Source organism: Penicillium antarcticum (assembly GCF_028974205.1).
Source record: "Penicillium antarcticum strain IBT 31339 chromosome Unknown utg000005l_segment0_segment0, whole genome shotgun sequence".
NCBI classification, from domain to species: domain Eukaryota; kingdom Fungi; phylum Ascomycota; class Eurotiomycetes; order Eurotiales; family Aspergillaceae; genus Penicillium; species Penicillium antarcticum.
In genome coordinates this window covers 830,383-853,320 of record NW_026695303.1, presented here as the reverse complement: position 1 = coordinate 853,320, position 22,938 = coordinate 830,383, and the positions used below count along the sequence as shown (strand labels likewise).

The window sequence follows — 22,938 nt, the reverse complement described above, 5'->3', positions numbered from 1 at the left end:
GAATCCCATATCCTTTCTCAATATCATATGTCCATGTTAAAATGCATCGATAACAAGCATATCGGGCACGAGTCAGCATCATGAAAGTCAACCTTTTCGGTTCTCATCATGTGGATCCTTCATGCTTGTTTGCCATACGCTGCATGGCGAGACCTTTGGATCATTAGTTCGCTGGGGTAAGCACTCAGGGACATTTGGTTTCAACGTACCAAAGTCCTCCCAGGAACGATCCTTCCCCTTGTTGCGGAGACTGCGACCATGCATGAGGTTGTCAAACTTTTCAGAATTGTGTAGTAGGACATAGACCATGGCGTTGACAGAAGCCACCCCGAAGGATAGGATCCAGACTCGTAGGATAGTCAGTGCCGATGTTGGTGTACCGAAAGCGCCGAAGTGAGCCATCAGAGACCCGGTCACATCGACAACCAGAACAGCAATAATGAGAAGAATTGAGGGAAGATTGCTAAACATTGACCCTGTGATGCGAGTGACTAGAATCAGCCAGCTTTGGGTTAGGGTTATTTCCAGGAAAATGACCTCATCCCGTGAGCCCCAGCCTTGAATCACACCACCTTCCTCGCCTTGCAGCAACATGGTACCGAGAGTTACCCAGGTTCCGGCAGCAAGTATAACTCCGAGAACAATTGATTCACCCCATAGCCTTGGTTGATTCCATTTGACTGGGAGCTGGGAATATGAGGCATTGTCATAGGCAATGGCCAGCGTCGCAATGTCTGCAAAGATGGCGAGAAGGACTATCAATCGCAGATCGAGAGTTTCATTCATGATCACCATCCAGAGACCGAGGAACAACTCCAGATGAATTGACAGGGCGATACGATAAACAACATATGCGTACATACGGTGAAAGATCTGACGAGAAATTTTGATGGCATCAATGATTGCGGACAGACCAGGCGCCAGGAACACAATGTCAGCGGCAGAGCGAGCCGCATCAGAGGCACCTTCAACGGCAATGCCCGTGTCTGCCTTCTTGAGCGAGGCAGCGTCATTCACACCGTCACCAGTCATCGCCACAAGGTATCCACGACGCTGAAGAATCTCCACCACACTGTACTTGTGTTGAGGGAACACTTCTGCAAATCCGTCTGCAGCTTCAACAAAGTCATTGACCTCAGAACCAGGCATCTCGCCAGCGCCAGTGACGCCCAAGCGCTCAGCATTGTAAATGTTGGTTCCCAGACCAAGTTTGCGAGCTGTTTCACGAGCAATGCCGACTGCATCTCCGGTGAGCATCTTGATGGAGAGACCCAGATTTTGGGCTTCAGCGATCGTTTTAGCAGTGTCATGACGAGGCGGGTCAGAGCAGGGCACAATCCCTAGAATCTCCCATTGCTTGTCGGTGCGCTTGCGAGCAACACCCAGAGCACGGAATCCTCTATCAGCAAACTCTGTAACCTTTGCCTTATACTCGTCGACGAAAGGCTGACAAAGGGTGGTTTCTGCCTGTACCGTTCGCAAGATTGTCATCGGAGCTCCTTTGACACAGATCATTCGCTCCCCGTCATGGTTCTCCACTAGTGCGGTAACCTTCTTAGAAACTGGATCGAATGGAATAAACTCGATGGTTCTGTACGTAGGAACCTGATACATGGCCAATGGGTAGCTGCGCAGACCCCTGAGAAACACCTTGTCGATGGCATCAATTCCGCCAGACTTTCGAGTTGCTGCCAGACACGCAGTCAACATCAGATCCTCTGTTGTCATCCCTGTAACTGTATATGGCTCCCCAAGGGTCAATTTGTTCCGAGTCAATGTTCCTGTTTTGTCGGAACAAAGAATTTCAACACCAGCTAGCGACTCAATGGCTGACAACTTCTGCACAATTGCTCTGCGATTGGCCAAGTAAGCTGCACCCACAGCCATTGTAGTGGTAACTACCACAGGAAGACCAACTGGCACTCCGATGACGGTGATTGCGAGGGTAAACTCTAGTATCTGTACAATGCCATTCGAACGATAATAGCTGGCAATCCAGATCACAAGGAGTGCGAGAATAACGAAGATCAGCAGAATATGCGCCATCCCGTTTAGCACCTGAGTGAAGTGTCCAACGTTATTGGAAGCCTTGTTGACCAGGGCAGCCGCAGTTCCGACGTATGTATGATCGCCGGTGGCAGTCACAATCATCAAACCAGTCCCACGCTTGACGGCAGATGAAGCATAGCAAACATCTCCTTTGTGCTTATCGACTGCAAGAGACTCTCCCGTGATGCTGGACTGGTCAACCTGGATATAAGCGTTTTGAGATTCAAGTTTTCCGTCGGCGGGAATAATCGTGCCCTAAAGCAAATGTAAGTTGCTGGCCACAGTGACATTGATCCTCATACACTCACATCTTTTACATGAAGCACATCGCCGACCACAACTTCCGCGGAATTTATCTCTACCAGATGACCATTGCGAATGACTTGGGCTCGGAGTGCAAGAGACCTCTTGAGAGTATCAACGATGTTGCCTGCATGGTACTCTTGAATGAAACCGACAGTGGCGTTGAGAACAAGCAGGCCACAAATGATACCGAAGTCGATCCAGTCTTGCAAGCCACCGGCAAGTATGACAGCAGCCTGTGGGGAAAAGAATATGATCAGCATGTGTTTATCGACCGTGGCATATCGGAGAAGAGTCGCTTACCTCCATGACCCATTGAACTGGGCCCATAAAAAATGAAAGAAACTTGAGTAAGTGGTTTCTCTTGGCTTCCTTCATGACATTCCACCCGTACTTCTTGCGTCGAACAGTCACCTCCTCGTTGTTAAGACCATCCTCGAGGCTGGTACCGAGCCAGGAATAAGAGACTTCGTGAGCATGGCCAGCATGGATTGACGCCGCATCATGGTCAGGCTCCTTGCCATCTTCCGCATCAAGCTCGTCAATGAGGAAGTTCAAAGACTGTTCGGTTTCGGGCTGGTCCAGCTGACCGAGGACGCTCGAATTATCGCTTGGAATGGGGTCATCTTTGGGGGAAACGCCGCCAAGGGCGTCTGCATGCTTGGGGATGTCAAAGAGGCGATCGTGGAAGCTGTCATGATCATTGAGGCTGTCAACCTTGTCTTCTTCACCATGGAAGTTCTCGACTGGGTTGCTATGGAGCGCCCTGTTGCGAGGATCCGATAGATCAACCGCAGGCCTCGGCATGCTGGGCGAGCTGCTGCTGATACTGGAAGAAAGTTAGCATCCACGAAAAAAGACGGACAGCTGCAGTCCATGGGATGAGAGTGTTGCAGAGCAAATGAATTGGTCACAACATGCAACCAGTTCAAAAATCGAATGCTGCTTTGCTTGCTCCATTGTGCCCCGGTCTCATGGAGATGGACCCAAAACAGAAAAAGGAACAACTCACATCAAAGTAGCATGAATTTTCCGACCGCACGAGAGTGATGGAATTCTTGGGCTTAAGAAGATACAGTTGATGTATGCGGGGGAGGAGAAAAGGAGAATCGACATCGAAGTCGAAGGAGCGATGGAAGACACCACTAGAATGGCGGCCTCCAACGGCAGTTTCAATGCCTGAAAGACATCGTCTCTGATGGGATTACATGATGTATCGACTTTGTTTGGGATGCTCTCTGTATAGTATATTCGAGCACCCAGTGGTAAAATCATCCGTACAGCTTCCTTCCGGTTGTAATCATCAATAGCACTAGACAAACACGTCGAGACCTTGAATGACTCGTAAGACTGGCAAATCTGGAAAGTCAGACCTGTCGACGACATAAGCAATATCTTTCACTTGGGCCTTGGGACTTCAATCCCCAGATCGTCGACAGCAAGAAATATTAAACGAATACAGATCCCCACGATTATCAGTACATGGGCTTTCCAGAAGCGATTCATATTTTAGAATGTATGTGATAATGCAATGCTTTTCTGCCTTGCTTCCAACTCTAGTGTTTGATAAGCTGCATCGGGGGATACTATATCTTCAGTGTATTTTCTGTGGACAGACTCCTTCACCTACACTTGGAAGAGCAAGATGATGGAAGGTCCCCAACTCCCCTCAAGTTAGGGCAAGGGCGGATCAAAAATGGCGCCTGAGGCGGAAGCTGACTAATATCTTCACGTCACTTCAAAGCCTTCGGCTTTGCAGTTTTTACATTGATGGCTTCTGCTTCAATCTGCTGTTTAAATTAATTGCTTTGTTGGGGTCTTGCTCCATAGATTTCCCACAAAAGGCACAGAGGAAGACTGTTGATCATTGCAATATCTTGCCGGCATAAAACCTCGATGGCCGCTCCGTACATTGTTCATTCCTTCCTACATGCATCCTGATATAACGTTGCCTTCATTAATCTCCGCGTTTTGAGCCAAGCATCATGGCCCCAAAGATTCCTGGCTTCTATTATGGTGAGTCGGACTTGAGTTGTTTGCCCTCAGTTGCAGTATAGCCCTCCATCGGAAGTGAGACCACAACATGTCGACTTTTTCTCCTATCGAATTGTCTCATTTCTTTCTCATATATCGCGATCTGCACTTGCTTTCTACCCAACTCTTCCTCTCCACCAAGTCCCAACGCTCACCTCTTTGATTTCTAGATGAGGATAAGAAGAAATATTTCCAGGTCCAGGCTGACCATGTTGCCCCTCCCGGTGCACAATATTCTGCCAGGGTGCTGAAGCGCAAGGCCAGCGACCAGATCGTAGTTCTTCTAGCTCTTCATGATATTTCCGTTCGCTAACTGGGAATACAGAGACGTAAGCGAAAGGAAGAACTCGCTCAGCGCACGGCCAATGAGATGGTCACCAGAGGTGCCGCTTTGGCACAGCCCCTGGTCACTGTTCATCGAGAGATTGGGCTCGAGATGCCCGGTGGTGCAATGCGTGAGAAGTATTCCCGTCTCCAAGCAAGCCAACTGCACCGAGAGGAACTACACAAGTTCGAGCCTTACCCAAGGGCGAACACGATTCGACAGGTCGTGCGCAACCCACGCTCTGGAACTTTGATTGCCAGTAAATTACCCTCCAAATTCTTGGCTTTCACGTTACTGATACAGTTTCCAAGGCATGGCTCGCGGACAAGAATCCTCCGTCTCGTGAGTGAATCTTTTTCAAATAAACAAACCGTTCTCGATACTTACTACCAAGCAGGGTTTGCTTTCCAGACATTGAAGACGAGCAATGGTCTTACAACCACACGATGGAGCGTCTTCTCTTCAGGGAGCCTTACCGGGTCAGTCAATCCAGTCTCAATGGAAATTTCAACGTTACTGACAGCCTCTTTAGCTTGCCTCGATGTCTCTCAGCCAAACTGACTGTCTACTGTATGCTTTTCGAACCAAGTCAATATTATACAGATTATCAACTAACACCTCCAGGGCAACAATGGACGACGGCCCAGATGGCGCGTGCTTTTTCTCCATGCACTGGCTTCCTGCTCCAGATAACGATGGCGGCTATAACTGGCCGACAAGTACGTCATCTCCCACAAGCTCGCCTATAGAGCGAAGCTAATACAAGCTCATTCAGTTGCTCAACCAACTCGCATCACCCCAGCGCACCCAATGACCTTCTGGGATACTGCAGCATGCCCTTCAACCACAGATCCCGTCTTCGCCATTGCCGCTTCAGAGGGCCTCCATACCATCCACGGTGGCGAGAACAGCTGGCTAATGAAGAAGCACGAGATCGAAACTGGTCCGAGATTTCCCGGGATGAAGAAGCGCTGGTGGCCCGATAAAAACGGTGTTGTTTCTGTCGAATGGCTCAACCAGGATGTTATTATGTCCGGTCGGAAGAACGGGGCCATTCTCTTCAACGACCTGCGAACTGGCACAAGCACGAATCATTTCCAGCACTCCGACTCGGCCATGCAACTTCGAAAGGTGGACGACTGGCGAATCGTCGCCGCTGGCCCTCGTTATGTATGTTTGCAGCTCATTTCCTTCTTGTCTTTCCATGAATTACGTATCATACCTAGAATGTTGACTGACAAACAATAGCTGCACATGTTTGACTTGCGTTATGCTCCAAATGGTGCTAAGGATATTGAGCGCCACAAGAAGCCGCTGATCGCCAACTCAGATGCGACTCGGCCCTACCTGCATTTCCAGAACTATTTGCCACTGCCAATGCCAACTATAGACATCAGTCCAGATCTGGGACTCCTTGCAAATCGTATGTTTCCTGACCTATATATCAGGTCATCCTTATCTTGCATTTGAATGAATTGTTTACTTACTTTTGACTTTAGCCTCGCCTGACAACACCGTCCAAGTCTTCTCTCTCCACACCGGGCGTCAGGTTCCCTCCCCTCTTAGCCAGCACAGGTACAAGTCCACTCCGAGTTGTGTAAGCTTCGAGGCTGGCAACGATTCCCCGGCGTGGAAGGGACCTGAGACGCTGAGTATGCTGGTTGGCATTGACGGCGTTGTAGATCAGTGGAGCTGGTGATTTGGAGGGCGTTCAGTATTCTGGGTTGTCTTTTGGCGTGCGTGATATCCTGCGGTTTTCTGGTTCGTGGGTCTGTTTCCCTGCGGCGACTTTTTCTCTTTGGTTTTTCTTGTCAGATTAATTTTTGTTCGGTCACATCCCTGGGGCTTTCGGCGCCCGAGGGCTTTTTCAGTTTTTGTTTTTACAATAATTTGAAAGAATTTACGTACTGACCTTCATGCAATCTATATTCACTTCTTTCACTTGATATTGTCATATTTACCCATGAGATGAGGTAGAAGTTCGCTTGGACTCGCCTCAATGGGAGCAATCGTAGGGTGCATTTAACTCTTACAACTGGAATACTCGAGTCTACTATTTTACAAATGAGTAAGATCGAGTTTAAAGATGAACATGGGTATAAATTGCAATCCCAACGGAAAATGCAACGCAAGGTAATATGAGATAATGCAATACAATGGAGCACTCCGCAGAATAAATGCATAAAGAACCAAAACCAACAATTCAATCCAAACCACCAGCAAGCCACTCCCCAACCTCGACACCGATACCCTTAGCAAGCTCACCAACCCATTCCCCAGAGACATTGACAGTCCATTTATCACCCGCGTCAGCAGTAGTATTTCCACTACTACTAGCAGCACCATTATGCCCAGCAGCAGGGACAACAAGACGCAGACGACGAAGTGTAGCGAGTTCAGCGTAGATTCGATCCGCGACTGCTGCAACGCGGAGAGGTGTGGCGGGTGGATTTGGGTCGATGGCATGGTAGATTGCTAGGAGACGTTCCAGAGGGAAAGAGCGGGCTGTGAGGATTGTTGACGGGCCGGTTATACCGGAACCACTGCCTGTAGCGGAGGTCGTGGCTGAGGAGGTTGCGAAGGCGGACGAGAGGGTTGATTTTGTAATGCGGGTTTTTGTGCGCTTTCCTTTTCCTCGTTTGTTTGGGGTTGAAGGGTCGTCGTTTGCTGCTTGTCTTTCTTCTGCTTGCGCTTGGGAGAGGACTTTCAGGCGGCGGCGGTGGTGGGCTCGCTTGTTTCGGGCTGAGAGGGAGGATGAGGAGAATTTGGAAAAGAAGATTGTATCTAGGCGCTGGGGGGTGTGGGAGGCTAGGTATGCGGATGTGAGGATGAGGGTTGAGAAGTAGGGGAGGGATGGGAGGGCTGAGGGCATCATGGTGACATTTGACAATGGAGTCTTTTGTTTCGTGATGGCTGTCGAGGTCTCTTCGGGCACAATGCGGTGCACCAGCGCTGATTCGCCCTGGTGCCGGAAGATTGATCTGTTCTTGACCAGCAATCTCGAGAAATCCCACTCCGTGTTTCCTCCAGGAGGTGCTTCTCCGTTCACCACAGGCGCAACGAATTTGGGCCATAGCCTTTCGCAGATAGATCTGAAGTTTGGGATCGAGCCTGCCGTCGGTCCAATCAGGGAGTCGTAGACCGTAAAAACGAAGTATGGATATACCCGAAGAGAAGTCTCATCAGGCAGGCCATCAACGACCGGCGCATTGGAGGTGAGGATAATATCAATGGCCTCCTTGCGTGTATACGGAGGAAAGCTGATATGGGGAACCGCAGCACTTTGAAGGAACAGGGGCCGCGGTGTTGAGCTGAGAACAAGAACGACACAGAGAGAAGGAATCTATCAAATGCACAGGTTAGTCGCAACATTTCCCACAAGTAACAACAGCGCAAAGCACTCGGTTTACTTACAATCTCTCCTAGCCGTGCCAGCGCCGACAGCAAGGTGTGTGGCGCCTCTCGCTGTTTGTCAATCTCATCAAGCACCAAGACAAATTTCTTGGAGGTATCGGAAGTCCGCGCTGCCAAACACTCCTCCAGCAGAACAGCCAGGCCACTGATGTGCTCGCAGCGTCCCTTGCCGGCTTTCTCCCACTCTTCCTTCTGGCCCAGGGCATCAAGTGTATTCCAGAGGATCTTCGTCAGAAGGTGTCGGCCTGTGATACATTCCGAGCTGCGGATAATGGCGTGTGGCACTTCAAGGGTAGAGAGAACACCGCGGAGTATAGTGGATTTGCAGGTCGCAGAGATGCCGTGAACAACGATTGTTGGGGGGCTAGGGACATGAGGCTATTTCAAGCAACAGTCAAAGTCAGTAAATGTCCTTCTAAATGGCTTCGGTGGAATTGCGGAGCTCGCGGGCTTGCTACCGTAAACTCACACTTAAAAGACTGGCAAGCTGGCGCGCCTGGACGTCGCGGCAGGGCCACTGTGAGCCCAGTGAGCGGCCAACCTCAATTGGAAGCATCAAGGATCAGGGGTTTCCTGCTTACAGTGTTGCAGGATGATCTGATGTCAAATGGAGGTTGCAAATTGAAGCTCCGATGGAAAGGGCGGCTCCTATGTTGACACGTGACCGCGCGTTCGCGCCGAAATCATCGCGCATGTCAGCGAAAGCACTACATTTACACGGAGGGAATTACGTGTCTACTTAAAGAAAAAAGAATATGTGGAAACCGGATTCGCTTCCCAGCGCTAGAATACATGCAGAACGTGTGTGCAGGAACATGCATCAAGACGGCAATCGACAAGGCCATCTCCGATGTTGAAAAACAAGTAAACCGACCCCAAACAACCGAGTTATCAATGCATGAAAGGCACCAAGGCCATTCCCATCGATATTTGGTGCAGCTTACTCGACGATGAACCGATGAGAAGTAACAGGCACAACACAATGCAGCTGGAAGAAAAAGAAAAGCGCAAAAGTACAGCGAAAAGCAGGGTAAAGATGAGTAGAAAATCACAATGGGGAAGCGAAGAAGATAATAATGAAAGAAAACCTGTGCTTAGCCTGGTCCTTAAGTAATCCAAGGACCACAGAGTGCTAGGTCGTTCAAGGGAACAATCTAAAACTATCGCAAGATACCAAGGCCCGAGCTAAACACTGGAACAAACAAAGGGAACGTGAAGTACAAGAGGGGAAAGGAGAGGAGCAAGAAATTGGGCAAGGCTCCGAAGTCTTCATGCTGGGTCGCTTTATGAAATGCAATATGCAACATGGACAAACGCAATGATCATGACACATTGTTTCATACGTCGACGCAGAAAAACGCAAGTGAGAATTCACGGGTAAATGATCAATGCATATGCAGTTTGGCCCAGTCTGATGACAGCGTTGTAAAAGTAACCGTAAAGTCGTGAAAAAAAAAAGAAAGATTTCGTCGCATCGTCTCACTATGGGTACACTTGGGTCGAAGACATGCATTAATTGGGCTGATCAGGACCAATTAGATGTATGTGAAAAGCTGACTCTGCGAGCCGAGATTGACAGATGGCTGCGAGCTCGGAGCGGAGTAAACAGAAGAGCTCTCACTGTGTCCAGAGGGAGTGTTGGAGACCGAACTCTGAGAAGAGTGGGGGACATAGGTCTGAGAGCTGTATCCGCTGGACGAGGTGGGAGAATGGATGCCGGAGGATTGACCGTTCTGTTGGTACATGAAAGGCTTCTGGAGTAGGGACTTTGGGATTTGAGAGGTGTTATCCATCTCATTGGGAGTCACATGGCCGCTGGTGGCAGTGCTGCTGTTGCTGCTTCGACTAGCGGTGGTATCAGCAGCCATGATCTTACCAGCGATGCGGCGGCCATGGGGTGTCTGGCGAATAGACGGGAGAATGGGGCGGACGGCCTCGACAATGCGATTGCGAGTCTCGGCATCACAGAAGTCCATGGCAGTCTGCACAACGTAGTTTGCAAAGGAATCACGCAACATCTTCTCAAGCTCATTGCCCCGAAGAATCTCGTCGATCATCTGGCGTTTCATGAAGTTATCAGCAGTGCGAAGACACTTCTCAATCACGTTGGAACTAAATTTCTGCTTGGACAGCTGAGGAATGTTTCCTCCGAAGGTCTGACACAGAGGATTGGTGAACTGAGACTCAGCCAAATCCAGAATATATTGCACAACATAGTTTCCGAACGGATCCTGAATGAGGGTGAAGGAGTTCGACGTAATTTGAGCAATCAGACGAGCCTTCTGCTGACCAGAAGCATGGTCAATGCAGCGCTGAAGAACACAGCATCCATGACGATGAGTACCAACGACCACGCAGTTGCCACCAACAGCCTCGTAGATGAACTCAGCATCTTCCGGAGAAAGGCGGTTGAGACATTTCTGGATGACATGGTTTCCATTGAGATCCTGCACAAGCTCCACAACATCGCGCTTCAATGCTTTGATCACAGTCTGAGTCTGTTGAGGAGTTGAGATGAACTCAATCATCTTCTGCAGCGCACGGGTTCCATGTTGGTTAAGAGCAATCTTCACCAGCTGTGGAGAGGCATAGTCAATCAGGGTAGTACGCTGTTCATCGTTGGAGAATTCCAACAACTTCTGGCAGAGATAGTTGCCGAAGGGATCTATAAGAGAACAGTTAGCCATCATCAGAAAAGTAGAAGGGCAAAACTAAATTCATACCAGTCATGAGTTCAATGACGTGCATATATGTCTCGCTGAAGATCAGCTGCACGTGCTCCGGGTTACGTTCCTCCAATTTGCGCTGCAGGTACCGGCAGCCATGCTGGTCTTTGCACAAGCTGTACAGCTCACCCTTGTAGTGCTCCAAAGGGAAATTGCCAAATCGTGTGAGCTGACTCGCGTCAGTCTCCTGGCGACGTGTAGCCATGCCACCTCGAGCATTGTTCTCAGAAAAGCGGAAACCAGAGCCAGGGTAGGCAGGATAGCCATTGTAACCGGCGGAAAGGGTAGACATGTGGCCTGTAGGGTGGCTCTGGGGGGCGTAGGGTTGCATTGCATAGTTGTAAGCCGGGACCTGGAAAGGCAGAGCCATTGGAGCGACCGGGCCAGGGACATTGTTGGAAACAGCCGATGTAAGCTGGGGTCCGAAAGGCGCAGCACTGGCTTGTAGGGTTGTCTGAGAAGCTGAGCCGTTCTGGAGCTTGGTGTCATCTGCTTCTGGAGAATCCTTGCCCTGGCGGTTGCTCACTACATTCTGGGGAATGCGTCCCATGCTTGCATTGTGGTGGTGCATGTGATCCGTGTGGTTTTTCGGAGGAGTGACGGCATTGCTGATTCCATTACCCTTGACGGTGGGCAGATCGTTAGTTGAGTATGAGGACTGAGCCATTGGGCGACTGGACGGAACAGGAGTCGCGGTCTCGTCGTGGCGTTCATCCTGGAAGGACATGTTGCTTCCCAGGGAGTGACGAGCAATATGGCGTGGCGCGTGGGTTGAACTACCGTGGTCATCGGGGGTAGGGCTGCTAAGCTGCTCCATGCGCATCAAGCCCGAGATATTCTGCGGCATACTCTGATGGGATGAACGGTGCCGGTTGTGATTGGCATAAGACTCAGGTCCAGGAGTGCGTGAGTTGGCAAGATCAAGTGCATCCGGGTTAGCAGACAGCTGAAATGGAAGTTAGAAAGTTCTTGAATTCATTTGTGAAAAGAAACTCACGAGGTTTGAACCACCACGGCGGGACAAAGTAGGGAATTTATCATCTGTCTCAGTCATCTTGATGTAACTCTTGATATCCGGAGTAGACAAGCGATCAACATCTTTGAGAGGGCCGTGTGACTTTTCCTCGTCACTGGGGAAAAGGTATTTGGCGGCGGCAAAAGAGTCGATACCAGAGCCGTTGTTAAAGCCCGAGACATTGGACCGAGCGTGGCCGTTCAGGTTGCTCGACGGCAGCGAGTAGCGGTGGGCACTAAGCAATTGTTAGTTAAGTAAACATAAAGTAAGGCCTAGATATATGGTGCCACTCACGAAGGGGCAGGGCGGAACGGCGAAGAAGGCTCAGCAAGGAAATCGTCCTTCTCAGAGTTGCGACGGGAGCCAGGAACTGAATGACCAGCAAAGCGGTCGACCGACTGGTGCGCAGAGTGGGATGGTGCTTGAGGAGATGTCAAGTTGGAGGGAGCAAACGCGCTAAAGAAACCAGGCGAAGAGGTGACACTCGAGGTAGAGAAGCGAGCAGGGCGGTTGAACGCGTTGGACATGTTGCTCTCGCGGTACTCTGGCGGGGTAGTTGGCTCGCTGACCGGACCAGAAAGTCCAGCCTTGGCCAGGTCGCGAGCAAGCTGGTCCATCTCGAGCTTCTCCCTCTCATGTTGTAGGTCCAACATCTTCATATCTTCCTCAAATCGACGTTTCTGTTCACGCATGTATTCCAGATGTTGACGTTTCTTTTCAAACTGCTGGAGAAGTCAGATCAATGTCTGTAATGACAATTTTACCATGAAAAATTGCAGGGAGAAAGGTAAAAGGATATCGTCTGCATGGTAGTTTGTGTTTTGTGTGTTATTCAAATGGGAGAAGTGGGAGAAGGCTTTATTGAACGTTCAAGACATCCGCCGTTCAAGACTCAATGAGCAGATTCTTTGGCCGTAAGTCTTTCACGTTCCGCATCTCGGGGGTTCGAACGCGACATGACGATTTGTAACCGTGAAAGTGAGTCGTCGAGCCCGGAGATTTGTTGGTCGGTGTCCGCACAAGTAATGGCCGAAGCCGACGCAAGTGACGATCGAAGCCCGTGCAACGGGGTCTTGAACCGGTCTTGAACGGGGCTTCAACTGATCTCCAATGGGTCTTGGACGAGGTGTCTTAACGAAGTGTAATGAATGGAGTGTCTTGAACGGAGTCTTGAACGGAGTCTTGAACGGAGTCTTGAACGGCCTGACGAAAAATGACAGCAGGGTTGGATCATGGACAAGCCAGACAAGCCCGCAAATGTCAAACCCGCACAAGGCAACACCGCTCGCCAGTCTCGAACGAAACGAGACCAAAATGGGAATTGTGATGGAAGTGACAATATGACTAACAAGGGGGATGGGAATTGGGCTGGTGATGGATGGAGGGAGAGCAAACATTTCACACCTTAGCAGGGACAAACGCCACGCCTTCGAAGTGTGAGGCAGAAGAATAGAAAAATGATCAGAGCGAGAACCTAGGGGATATAACCTCGACTGCGGGGTACGAAGAACAACTTCTGGTAGACAGAGGCTCTCTTGGACCACGGGGCAGAGATCAATATATCCAAATCCCTTGAGGCGCAAAGAGGCAAGAATATGGTATTGAGGATATGAGGGTATGAATGCAGATAAAGATGAATAGAGATATTTGGTGTGGAGGCTGTGATGAAGAGAGATGTAGAAGGGAAGATGGAAGAGGGCAAGTGGGAAGAGAACAAGGGAAGAGCATGTGTGGTGTGGTGAGCGGGAAACTCGCGGTAAAGTGACGAATATCTCGAGCTTGATTTTGGACAAACAAGGCGAAACTCTTCGTTCTCACAGCTGAGATGTCGCTCATCAAAACTTCTCTCAAGATCATCAACAAGCCTGTGGCAAAACTGCCATGACCAGCCATTCTCGCAGCTGATGCTGCTCATGGAAACATTGCTGGCCATGAAAGCCCCGAGCTCACACACCGCAGAGCTGTGGCAAAGGCAAGTTCTAACATGCCTGTTGGCCATGTCTTGTTGTCTCTTGTCATATCTGCTAGCAAGACAGTCTGTGGGCAGTCTGCGCTTCTCACAACTCAAATGTCGTTCATAGAAACGTCGCTCACGTCAACAACCTCGAGATCGCACATGGCAAGCTTGCTGCGAAACAAGCTGTGCTCCGTGATGCTCACGATCCAAGTGCCGCTCATTGCATCCCAGTCCCAAATCAAGCCCTCCAGACCAATAATCTTCAAATTCAAGATATGTGAAATATAGCTAAAAGAGATAGAAGCTCACCGAAGACAACAGATCCAAAGGATCCTGCGCAGGGCCCGAGCTCGGGCCCTGATTTAGATAATTCCATGACGAAAACTTGCTCGAATCGGTGGTGAAACGGCGCTGGAGATTGGCACGAACATCACCGGCCGGACGAGACGAGAAGCCCGATACAAAGTTCGAATGACCCGGCGAAAGCGAGCTATATCCGGGGAACGCAGATTCCGAGGGCGGGGATCGTGGAGACGGGAATCGCAGCTCGTCGAGGCGCTCACTAAGCCCGTGTTTGAAGGCCATCGTGGGCAAGGGCCGAATTGTCCAAACTACACCTCCAACGGTCCAGTCAGCATACGGGGAGTTTCGAAACTAGGCGGAGAGGGAGGTTTTCGAGAGCTTTTCTTAGGAGCAGCTATCACGACCAGCCCCGGATGATGTGACGACAAGCTGCAGCTGGTGGCAGGGAAATGTCCGAATTATAGAGGGGAGGGGGAAACAGGGCTGGCGGTGTGCTTCGTTCGGTCTCAAGTAAGGGGAACTTGAGAGGGGGTGAGGGGAGGAGATGATCTGCGCGAACTGGGTCCGACTCACACAATCAACGCCTCGAGAGAAAAATCAGGTCGGCGATGGGAATCCTATGCGAACACAGGTGCCGGGCATCTAAGAGAGGTTTCGGGAGGCAAACACGTCGGCACTGCAGACGCGATCAGGATTAGCCAGCAAGTCGGGGGGAGGAGGGGGGGGACCGTTGTGGTGAACATGAACCAGGAGCGACTTACCAAGGACGAAACGAATGTTAGCATACACTAAAAGAAGACAAAACTGTTGTACAAAGGGAGTTGGGAAGGAGAGGGGGGGAAAAGGGCTGGGAGTCCAGAGCAGAGCGGGGAGATACCTTTTTTGGCTTATGGGCCCTTTTCTTTTTTTGCCCTCTTTTTCCCTCTTTTTATTCCTTGTTCACCATTCTTTTTTTATTTATTTTTTTCACTAGACTTAGTGGCAATGCTGTTTCTAATCTATCTAAAAAGGGGGGATTTATTCTTGGTTTTCAATTCCTCTCTCCGGTACAAGATGTAGAACCGCTATCATAGGCGCAATTCGAGCACAGCAGATGATCAACATCCAGAAGTTACTCGGATATTGTTCGAGGCTGTATTTGATTGGTGAATGTGTGGTCTCTGTACTACTTGAACGCATTTGTTCTGGGAAGAGCCTGGGGTATAGGACATGGGACAGCTCTAGCGAAGTGTTCAGTTGGCTACGAATGGTCAATTGGAAGATGGGCTGGGAATGGAAAGTGCAAAGGCCTCTCGCGCAAGGGGGACCTTCAATGCGCTGTTCAGAGCGTGGCATCTGCAGTAGGAAGTGGAGAAGTGCCCGAAGACGTGACAGCGGATCGCCCTCTAAGGAGGTTAGGCGCTTATGTTCCTGGATTAGTAGATAGTAGATTGGAGATACGTAGATGGTATATGGTAGATATGAGTGCAAAATACGCTTATACCAAGCCCCTATTTCATATCCCGCGTGACTCTGGTTCGTGACGGGTTTCTTTGTCTGTTCCATGGGTCATCTATCATCTATTGGTCTACACTGAAACTTATACACACTGTCTTATTCTCCTGTCCTATCTTTTCTACTATCCCTTTAGCTATTCTATTCTATTCTATTCTACTTTGACTCATCCCCCTCCCCCCACCTCGGCTGATAAGGGCTCACCCTCAGACAAGCGGTGTACATGTAAGTGGCAGCGCGGATCGCATCGCTTGGAGCCCCTGATCCACCGAATGACGAGCATGCGAACCCCAGTCAATCATTACGGGGATCTTCTCGTAGCCACTTTTCTACCCCTCCTCTTTTCTAGAATTCCGATCTGAGCAAGGAACTTGATAGGGTCTGTGCTGGCTATACATAGCATAACAGTATCTTCAAGTGATACATCCAACCCCAACTACTATGCATTCAGATTCATTCTATTGTCGAGAGAACCCACTTGACGCCCAAATCCCCAAATTTAATTACCGCCTTTCTTTCGTGCCCAATGCCTGACGCCCCCGGAACAATTGACTGGCTGCCTCGATAGACTCGCGATCCACAATACCTTACTGGTCAATGACCCTTATTAGAGCCCATTATGATCATCGCCCCCAAAATACAAGTACGATGGCAAATATTATGAAACCGGTCCCCAACCCCGGCCCTGCAACTGCAACTGCAACTGCACGGGTAATAGACCTTCTAGACTATACCCCCCCCCCGGTCTCTTCACATCGCCTCTTACTAGCATGATAGCCTCTGATCTCCTCGGATACCGTGTATCGTACTTGTAAATGATAACCCCTGCCCTACCAACCACGTGTAGATCGGGATACGTTGTCTTTTTTTTTGCTTTTGTTTTTATTTCGCACTACTGTACCTCGTAACTAGCCCAGACCCATATTATACTTGCACCAACATTCCCGAGTCGGATAAATATTTCCGCCCTTCCTTGCGGAGTATTCTGGCCTCGGTGGCGAATTCGAGGTTACGGTCAAATCTAACCCTTTGTCACAGACATCATAAATATCTTTCTGTTCAATCGCTGGTCTCTGGTACCGCGCCCGATCGAGATGTCTGTCAGTGCCACAGGTGTAGTGTGACTGTGGTATACTGTATGGATGTATATCAATACATGTGCAGAGTACCCTTGATCATGCTAACACTAGTACTAGCGCTTTCTAAATATACATGTACGTGACCGCTTCTTCAGACCCTGGGGTTTTCTATAGATCAGATCAAAATGTCAATTCTGGATGCTTATGCATGCTGCAGTAGTTTAGTGCTCTCTTCGCGATTTGATGTGTAAACTGACAGGATAATCGCTGTAAGTCTGGGAGCCAGATAATGTAGCTCCTTTGTTGTGCGAGGTAGATATACATTAGGGCGATACGTACGCAACAGCATGATTCAGCTATGGTCAGGCTGGATCGGCTGTTTCTGTGATTTTCTTGGGCGTGCAGATGAAATGACGTCAAAGTAGAGAGTATTGTGTCAAGATTAGTAGAAATGAAGCTTTGTGATGTTTTCAACCCTGGCAATAAGAAAGTATTGATTCATCTCTCCACATCCGAAACTATGATAACTCAAACCATCCCAAGGTAGAATGGATCTGAGGGTTCTTCGATCCGTGTCCAACCAAATCTGCCTTGCCATCCCCAGCCTCCGCAAAATCACTCTTCCCCAACATCGGTCGTCCTTCAGGCCCAAATCCACTTCTGCATCTTTAGTTCCTCCGATCTATCAGAAAACGTCATTGGTGCCAGTGTCGTCCGATTCGCCTGGATTTGAATCATATCTAAGCGCTGATACGCGCCAAGGACACCTTGAAACTGTTCCCCACGATAGTGACATCCATGTCCTGGAAATCCCATCTTGGAGCTGAACATTGTCCTTCTCTTCCCTTTCTCTGGCTTCTGTATTAAACAAAAGCCCAGCCGTATGACTTCCATATTATCCAAAACCTCATTGCGGCTTGCGTTCATCTATCCATCTATCCATTCATCCATAGTAGTTTGAATCACGTCTTATCTTCAGGTCCAATTTCCAGAAGTCTATAATGTCTTCTTATCAGATACAGCCGCATTGATAGTCCCAAATCACTTCCCTCCGAAAAATGCGCCGCAGCGCAGGAGCGATTCGCAGCCACGTGCCCACACTTGGTCTAAGGCTTTGCTCTACTACAATTGGTATTGTCGTGAATACTATGCCTAGACATTTTCGTCAACCCTCGGCGATGTAGACTTGTATAGATTGGCGATGATACACCATCCCTTCCCGGATATCTTTATGCAGACTGCCTCAATAATGTCATTAAGACTGAGAAAAGTACAATCATCTCACACAACTCTGAAACTAACAAGCCAAGCCTCCAAGCATCGAGATGATATCTACAGTCAAAAATGGCTGTCATATCGGGCATGGTTCGCTCCATAAAGCTGGCAATGAGGCATCCCGTTTGAGCATCTCAAGCACCAATGGCTCAGTCAGGAAGCTGTCGCGTAGATGCATGCATAGCTGGGGCTGGACGTTCATGTGCGTACTAGGTACATGCATGCACAAAGACCCACTAATAGGACCAAGTCGATGAACAGGTCTCAACAACCTTGCAGGTATTTGCAGAACCTAATGATGCGCGCTCAACAGAATTTAAGATAGTGCAAGTTGTTTTTGAATCAGCGGTCTATAATCTTGCTGGTATTACTCTACATCCCTTTGACTGCTTGGATCTCGGAGTTAAGACTGGTTTACTCCGGTTCTTCAATATGCATTGAACACTCGGAAATGTGGGGGTTTAGCTATTCGTTTCGATGCTTTTAATAAGGTTTTTTTATTTTTATTTTTTTATTTACGTTTTCAGGCCATCACGATCTTAATTAGAGCGTTTTTTGGATAGCAGGACAGTACTGTGGTGCACAATATATCTCTAAAGCCAGAGTTTTCATAGCCTTATTTTTCTACACAATATAGTCCAAACAACTCTGGATTGATATTCAAGAGATACTACATACATAAGGTTATATCGAATCTCCAAATTTATCAGAATTCTTTCCCATTTTGTGCAATGTCCCGATCTGTGCAAATTAGAGCCGCCAAGTATAAAGTTCTGCCTCAGGCTGCAGCAAGCTCCGGCCCGCAGCTTAATAAGCAATCTCCAAATTACTCAAATCTTTCCCCTCCACGAGAAACCACCTCGCGAGCTTCGGTCCAGACATTTGTGTGGTTTGATTCGATTTTACCTGGAATCAATCTCCCTGCACATCCACTGTCTATTCAAAATGCCGCCGCGCAAGAGGACGCAGCCCTCTGCGGCCAGCCAGCCGCGACGACCCTCAGAGGTAACAAAACTTTTTTTCGAGTCGCGAGTCTCCAATTTACGACCAATTCACTGACTGCTTTGACACTCCACTAGGCTGGAAATGCATCGGCGACCGATCCAACAAAAAGAAAGCGCCCCTCCGTCTCCAAGCCAGTTCCTGAGCCTCCCCGGCAGCCGGAGCCAGAGTCGGATCCAAACGCTCCCAAGTTCAAGCCGAGGGATCCATTTGATGCGCTCTTAGAACCATTTTACTACAACAAGGGTCTGACTGATCCAATCGACACCGCAAAGGATAAATGGAACCTGTTGCCCGCATTCCTCAAAGTCAAAGGATTGGTGAAGCAGCACATTGACTCCTATAACTATTTTGTGGAGGTACAACTGAAGAAGATCGTCGAGTCGAGCTCAACTATCCGCAGCGATATCGATCACAACTTTTACATCAAGTTTACCGACATCTACGTTGGTTCGCCTCGACGAGCTGACGAGCAAGGCGATGGTGGTTTGGAATTCGAGTCAACGATTACGCCCCAAGAGTGCAGACTGCGAGATACTACATACGCTGCACCCATTCTAGTCGACTTTGAGTATGTTCGTGGTCGTCAAAGGGTTATCCGACGAGGTGTTTCCATCGGAAGAATGCCAGTCATGCTTCGCAGTTCCAAGTGTGTGCTGGCGAACAAGACCCCTGCACAGATGAGTGTTCTTAACGAATGTCCTCTGGATCCCGGTGGTTACTTCGTCGTCAATGGAACAGAGAAGGTCATTCTCGTGCAGGAGCAGTTGAGTAAGAATCGAATTATCGTTGAAACCGACCCCAAGAAGGAAATTGTCCAGGCCTCGGTTACCAGGTATGTGCATAGTCCAACTGTTTCAGTCGAGTGCGTCTGCTAATATTTCTTAGTTCTTCCAACGAGCGTAAATCCAAGAGTTACATTGTCCTGAAGAAAGGCAGACTTTACGTCAAGCACAACGTGCTCAATGAAGACATCCCTATCGTGATTCTGTTGAAGGCCATGGGTATTCACACCGATAAGGAGATGATGCAAATGGTCACTGGTGACGACAGTCTGTACCAGGATGATTTCGCGATCAACTTCGAGGAGGCAATCAATGTCGGTATCCACACCCAACAGCAAGCCCTCGACTGGATCGGCTGTCGAATCAAGATCAACCGCAAACAAAGCGCATATCGCCGCACCCATGTGCAAGAAGCAATCGAGGCCATCGCATCTGTCATCATCTCTCACATTGAGGTTCATGACATGAATTTCCGCCCCAAGGCTATTTATGTCGCCCACATGGCTCGTCGCGTTCTCATGGCCAAGAACGACCCTGCCTTGGTGGATGACCGTGACTACCTGGGTAACAAGCGATTGGAGTTGGCTGGCCAGATGTTGGCTCTGCTCTTCGAAGATTTGTTCAAAAAGTTCTGCTTCGATATTAAGATGAACATTGACAAGGTCCTGAACAAGCGCAACCGAGCTGAACAGTTCGATGCCTGGAGTGTCGTGACCATGCATGGAAACCACATCACCCAGGGCATGAACCGAGCCATCTCAACCGGTAACTGGAGTTTGAAGCGTTTCCGCATGGAGCGTGCAGGTGTCACCCACGTTCTCAGTCGTTTGAGTTACATTGCTGCTCTTGGTATGATGACTCGTATTTCCAGTCAGTTCGAAAAGACCCGAAAGGTCTCTGGTCCTCGTGCCTTGCAGCCATCCCAATTCGGCATGCTTTGTCCTGCCGATACCCCCGAAGGAGAGGCCTGTGGTTTGGTCAAGAACTTGGCTCTCATGACGCATATTACGACCAACGATGAAGAAGGACCTGTACGGAACTTGATGTTCATGCTAGGTGTTGAAGATATCGCCACTGTCGGTGGACAGCAGCTCTATGCCAAGGGTGCTTATACTATTTCCATCAACGGTACTCCCACTGCATTGACCAGACGCCCCAAGTCCTTCCTCAACGCATTCCGAAGACTGCGCCGCATGGGTCGTGTTTCGGAATTCGTCAGCATTTACATCAACCACCACCAGCGCGCTGTCCATGTGGCAACCGACGATGGAAGAATTTGCAGACCCCTTATTGTCGTGGAGAATGGCAAATCTCGGGTCCAAAAGCACCACCTCGAAAAGCTGCGTGATGGCAAGATGGAATTCGATGATTTCCTTGCTCAAGGCCTCGTCGAATACCTTGACGTGAACGAGGAGAACGACTCTTACATCTCGATCTACGAGAAGGATATTGGAAACACCCACACCCATCTCGAAATCGAACCTTTCACTGTCCTCGGAGCTGTCGCTGGCTTGATCCCTTACCCTCACCACAACCAGTCTCCTCGTAACACCTACCAATGTGCCATGGGTAAACAAGCAATCGGTGCGATTGCTTCGAATCAGTTCCAGCGAATTGACTCCATCCTCTACCTCATGGTCTACCCCCAGAAGCCAATGGTCAAGTCACGAACCATTGAGCTGACCAAGTACGACCAATTGCCCGCTGGTCAGAACGCAACTGTTGCTGTAATGTCGTACTCCGGTTACGATATTGAGGATGCCCTGGTTCTTAACAAGGGCTCTGTAGACCGCGGCTTCGGACGTTGCCAGGTCTTCCGCAAGTACGTCACTAACTTGAAGAGTTACTCCAACGGATCAAAGGACGACCTCCGCCCACCAGAGTACGAGAATGGCGCTCCAATCCGCAAGCATGCCCTCCTCGAGCACGACGGTCTAGCCGCCGTCGGTGAGCAGGTCAACGCCGGTGAAACCTACGTTAACAAGGTCACACCCAAGGTCCAAAACTCAACAGGTATCACGGGCTCCGACGCTGGCAGAAACGAGTACATCAACGCATCCATGACCTACAAGCTCCCAGACCCCGCCTACATTGACAAGGTTATGGTCTCAGCTACAGAGGGTGAAACCCAACTCATCAAGGTCCTTACCCGCCAAACCCGTCGTCCAGAAGTCGGCGACAAGTTCTCCTCTCGTCACGGTCAGAAGGGTGTTGTCGGTATCATCGCCGATCAAGCCGACATGCCGTTCAGCGACCAAGGAATCAACCCAGACATCATCATGAACCCCCACGGTTTCCCCTCTCGAATGACAGTCGGAAAGATGCTGGAGCTAGTCGCCGGCAAAGCAGGCGTCCTTTCCGGCCAACATGGCTACGGCACCTGTTTCGGCGGCAGCCCCGTCGAAGAAATGTCCCAGATCCTCATCGACAAGGGCTTCAGCTACGGTGGTAAAGACTACCTCACCTCCGGTATCACCGGCGAGGCACTCCCCTTTTACGTCTTCACCGGTCCAATCTACTACCAGAAACTGAAGCACATGGTTCAAGACAAGATGCACTCGCGTGCCCGTGGTCCGCGTGCTACACTGACTCGCCAGCCCACCGAGGGTCGTTCCCGTGATGGTGGTCTCCGTCTCGGTGAGATGGAGCGTGATTGTTTGATTGCGTACGGTACCAGCCAGTTGCTCCTTGAGCGATTGATGATCTCGTCTGATCGTCACGAGGTGGATGTCTGTGAGAACTGTGGCTTTATGGGTTACTTGAACTGGTGTCCTGGTTGCAAGTCTTCTCGCTCTGTTGTGAAGATGGTTATTCCTTACGCTGCTAAGCTGCTTATTCAGGAGCTGATGAGTATGAATGTTACGGCTCGTCTAAAGCTTGATGATGAGTTCCCTGAGATGAAGGGTCGTTAAAGACAGCTTGTGAATGGGGGTGGACTTTGGTTGGTGTTTGGGATATTCAAAATGGGTCATGTGTGCATACTTACTCGGTCTTATGAATGAATGGCATAGCGCGGCGATTTTATTGTTATTCTTGTTCAACTTTTTCCACTTATGACATGTAATCGAAATTGTAAAGACATTAAATGACATCAGGCGAGGTAAGGTACGGCTGTAGAGGTATATGAACCGAGGACATCCTCAATTGTCACCTACATTGTAAAGCATTCTATTTTTC

The 22,938-nt window shown here is 49.4% G+C and overlaps 5 protein-coding genes across 5 annotated transcripts; 2 read left to right on the top strand and 3 right to left on the bottom strand.

Moving 5' to 3' along the window:
• Positions 1-106: 106 nt before the first annotated feature.
• N7508_004979 (plasma-membrane proton-efflux P-type ATPase) lies at positions 107-3,159 on the bottom strand (the record flags this gene model as incomplete). Its single annotated transcript, XM_058463045.1, has 4 exons — positions 107-153; positions 210-2,304; positions 2,358-2,588; positions 2,656-3,159. The coding sequence occupies 4 exons, from the start codon at positions 3,157-3,159 to the stop codon at positions 107-109; spliced, it is 2,877 nt and encodes a 958-aa protein (XP_058319523.1).
• A 1,178-nt stretch (positions 3,160-4,337) lies between these two features.
• Positions 4,338-6,410, top strand: N7508_004978 (uncharacterized protein; the record flags this gene model as incomplete). The annotated part of the gene is made up of 9 exons (XM_058463044.1): positions 4,338-4,368; positions 4,557-4,660; positions 4,712-5,057; positions 5,123-5,190; positions 5,244-5,281; positions 5,336-5,430; positions 5,487-5,881; positions 5,960-6,134; positions 6,211-6,410. The coding sequence occupies 9 exons, from the start codon at positions 4,338-4,340 to the stop codon at positions 6,408-6,410; spliced, it is 1,452 nt and encodes a 483-aa protein (XP_058319522.1).
• A 504-nt stretch (positions 6,411-6,914) lies between these two features.
• On the bottom strand, positions 6,915-8,681 carry N7508_004977 (origin of replication complex subunit 5 family protein; the record flags this gene model as incomplete). The annotated part of the gene is made up of 3 exons (XM_058463043.1): positions 6,915-8,054; positions 8,126-8,503; positions 8,595-8,681. The coding sequence occupies 3 exons, from the start codon at positions 8,679-8,681 to the stop codon at positions 6,915-6,917; spliced, it is 1,605 nt and encodes a 534-aa protein (XP_058319521.1).
• Positions 8,682-9,660: 979 nt separating this feature from the next.
• Positions 9,661-14,408, bottom strand: N7508_004976 (uncharacterized protein; the record flags this gene model as incomplete). Its single annotated transcript, XM_058463042.1, has 5 exons — positions 9,661-10,790; positions 10,849-11,797; positions 11,849-12,101; positions 12,161-12,591; positions 14,133-14,408. 5 exons carry the CDS (start codon positions 14,406-14,408, stop codon positions 9,661-9,663), a joined length of 3,039 nt encoding a protein of 1,012 aa, XP_058319520.1.
• Positions 14,409-18,919: 4,511 nt separating this feature from the next.
• Positions 18,920-22,673, top strand: N7508_004975 (DNA-directed RNA polymerase III core subunit RET1; the record flags this gene model as incomplete). The annotated part of the gene is made up of 3 exons (XM_058463041.1): positions 18,920-18,979; positions 19,054-19,811; positions 19,865-22,673. 3 exons carry the CDS (start codon positions 18,920-18,922, stop codon positions 22,671-22,673), a joined length of 3,627 nt encoding a protein of 1,208 aa, XP_058319519.1.
• Positions 22,674-22,938: the final 265 nt, after the last annotated feature.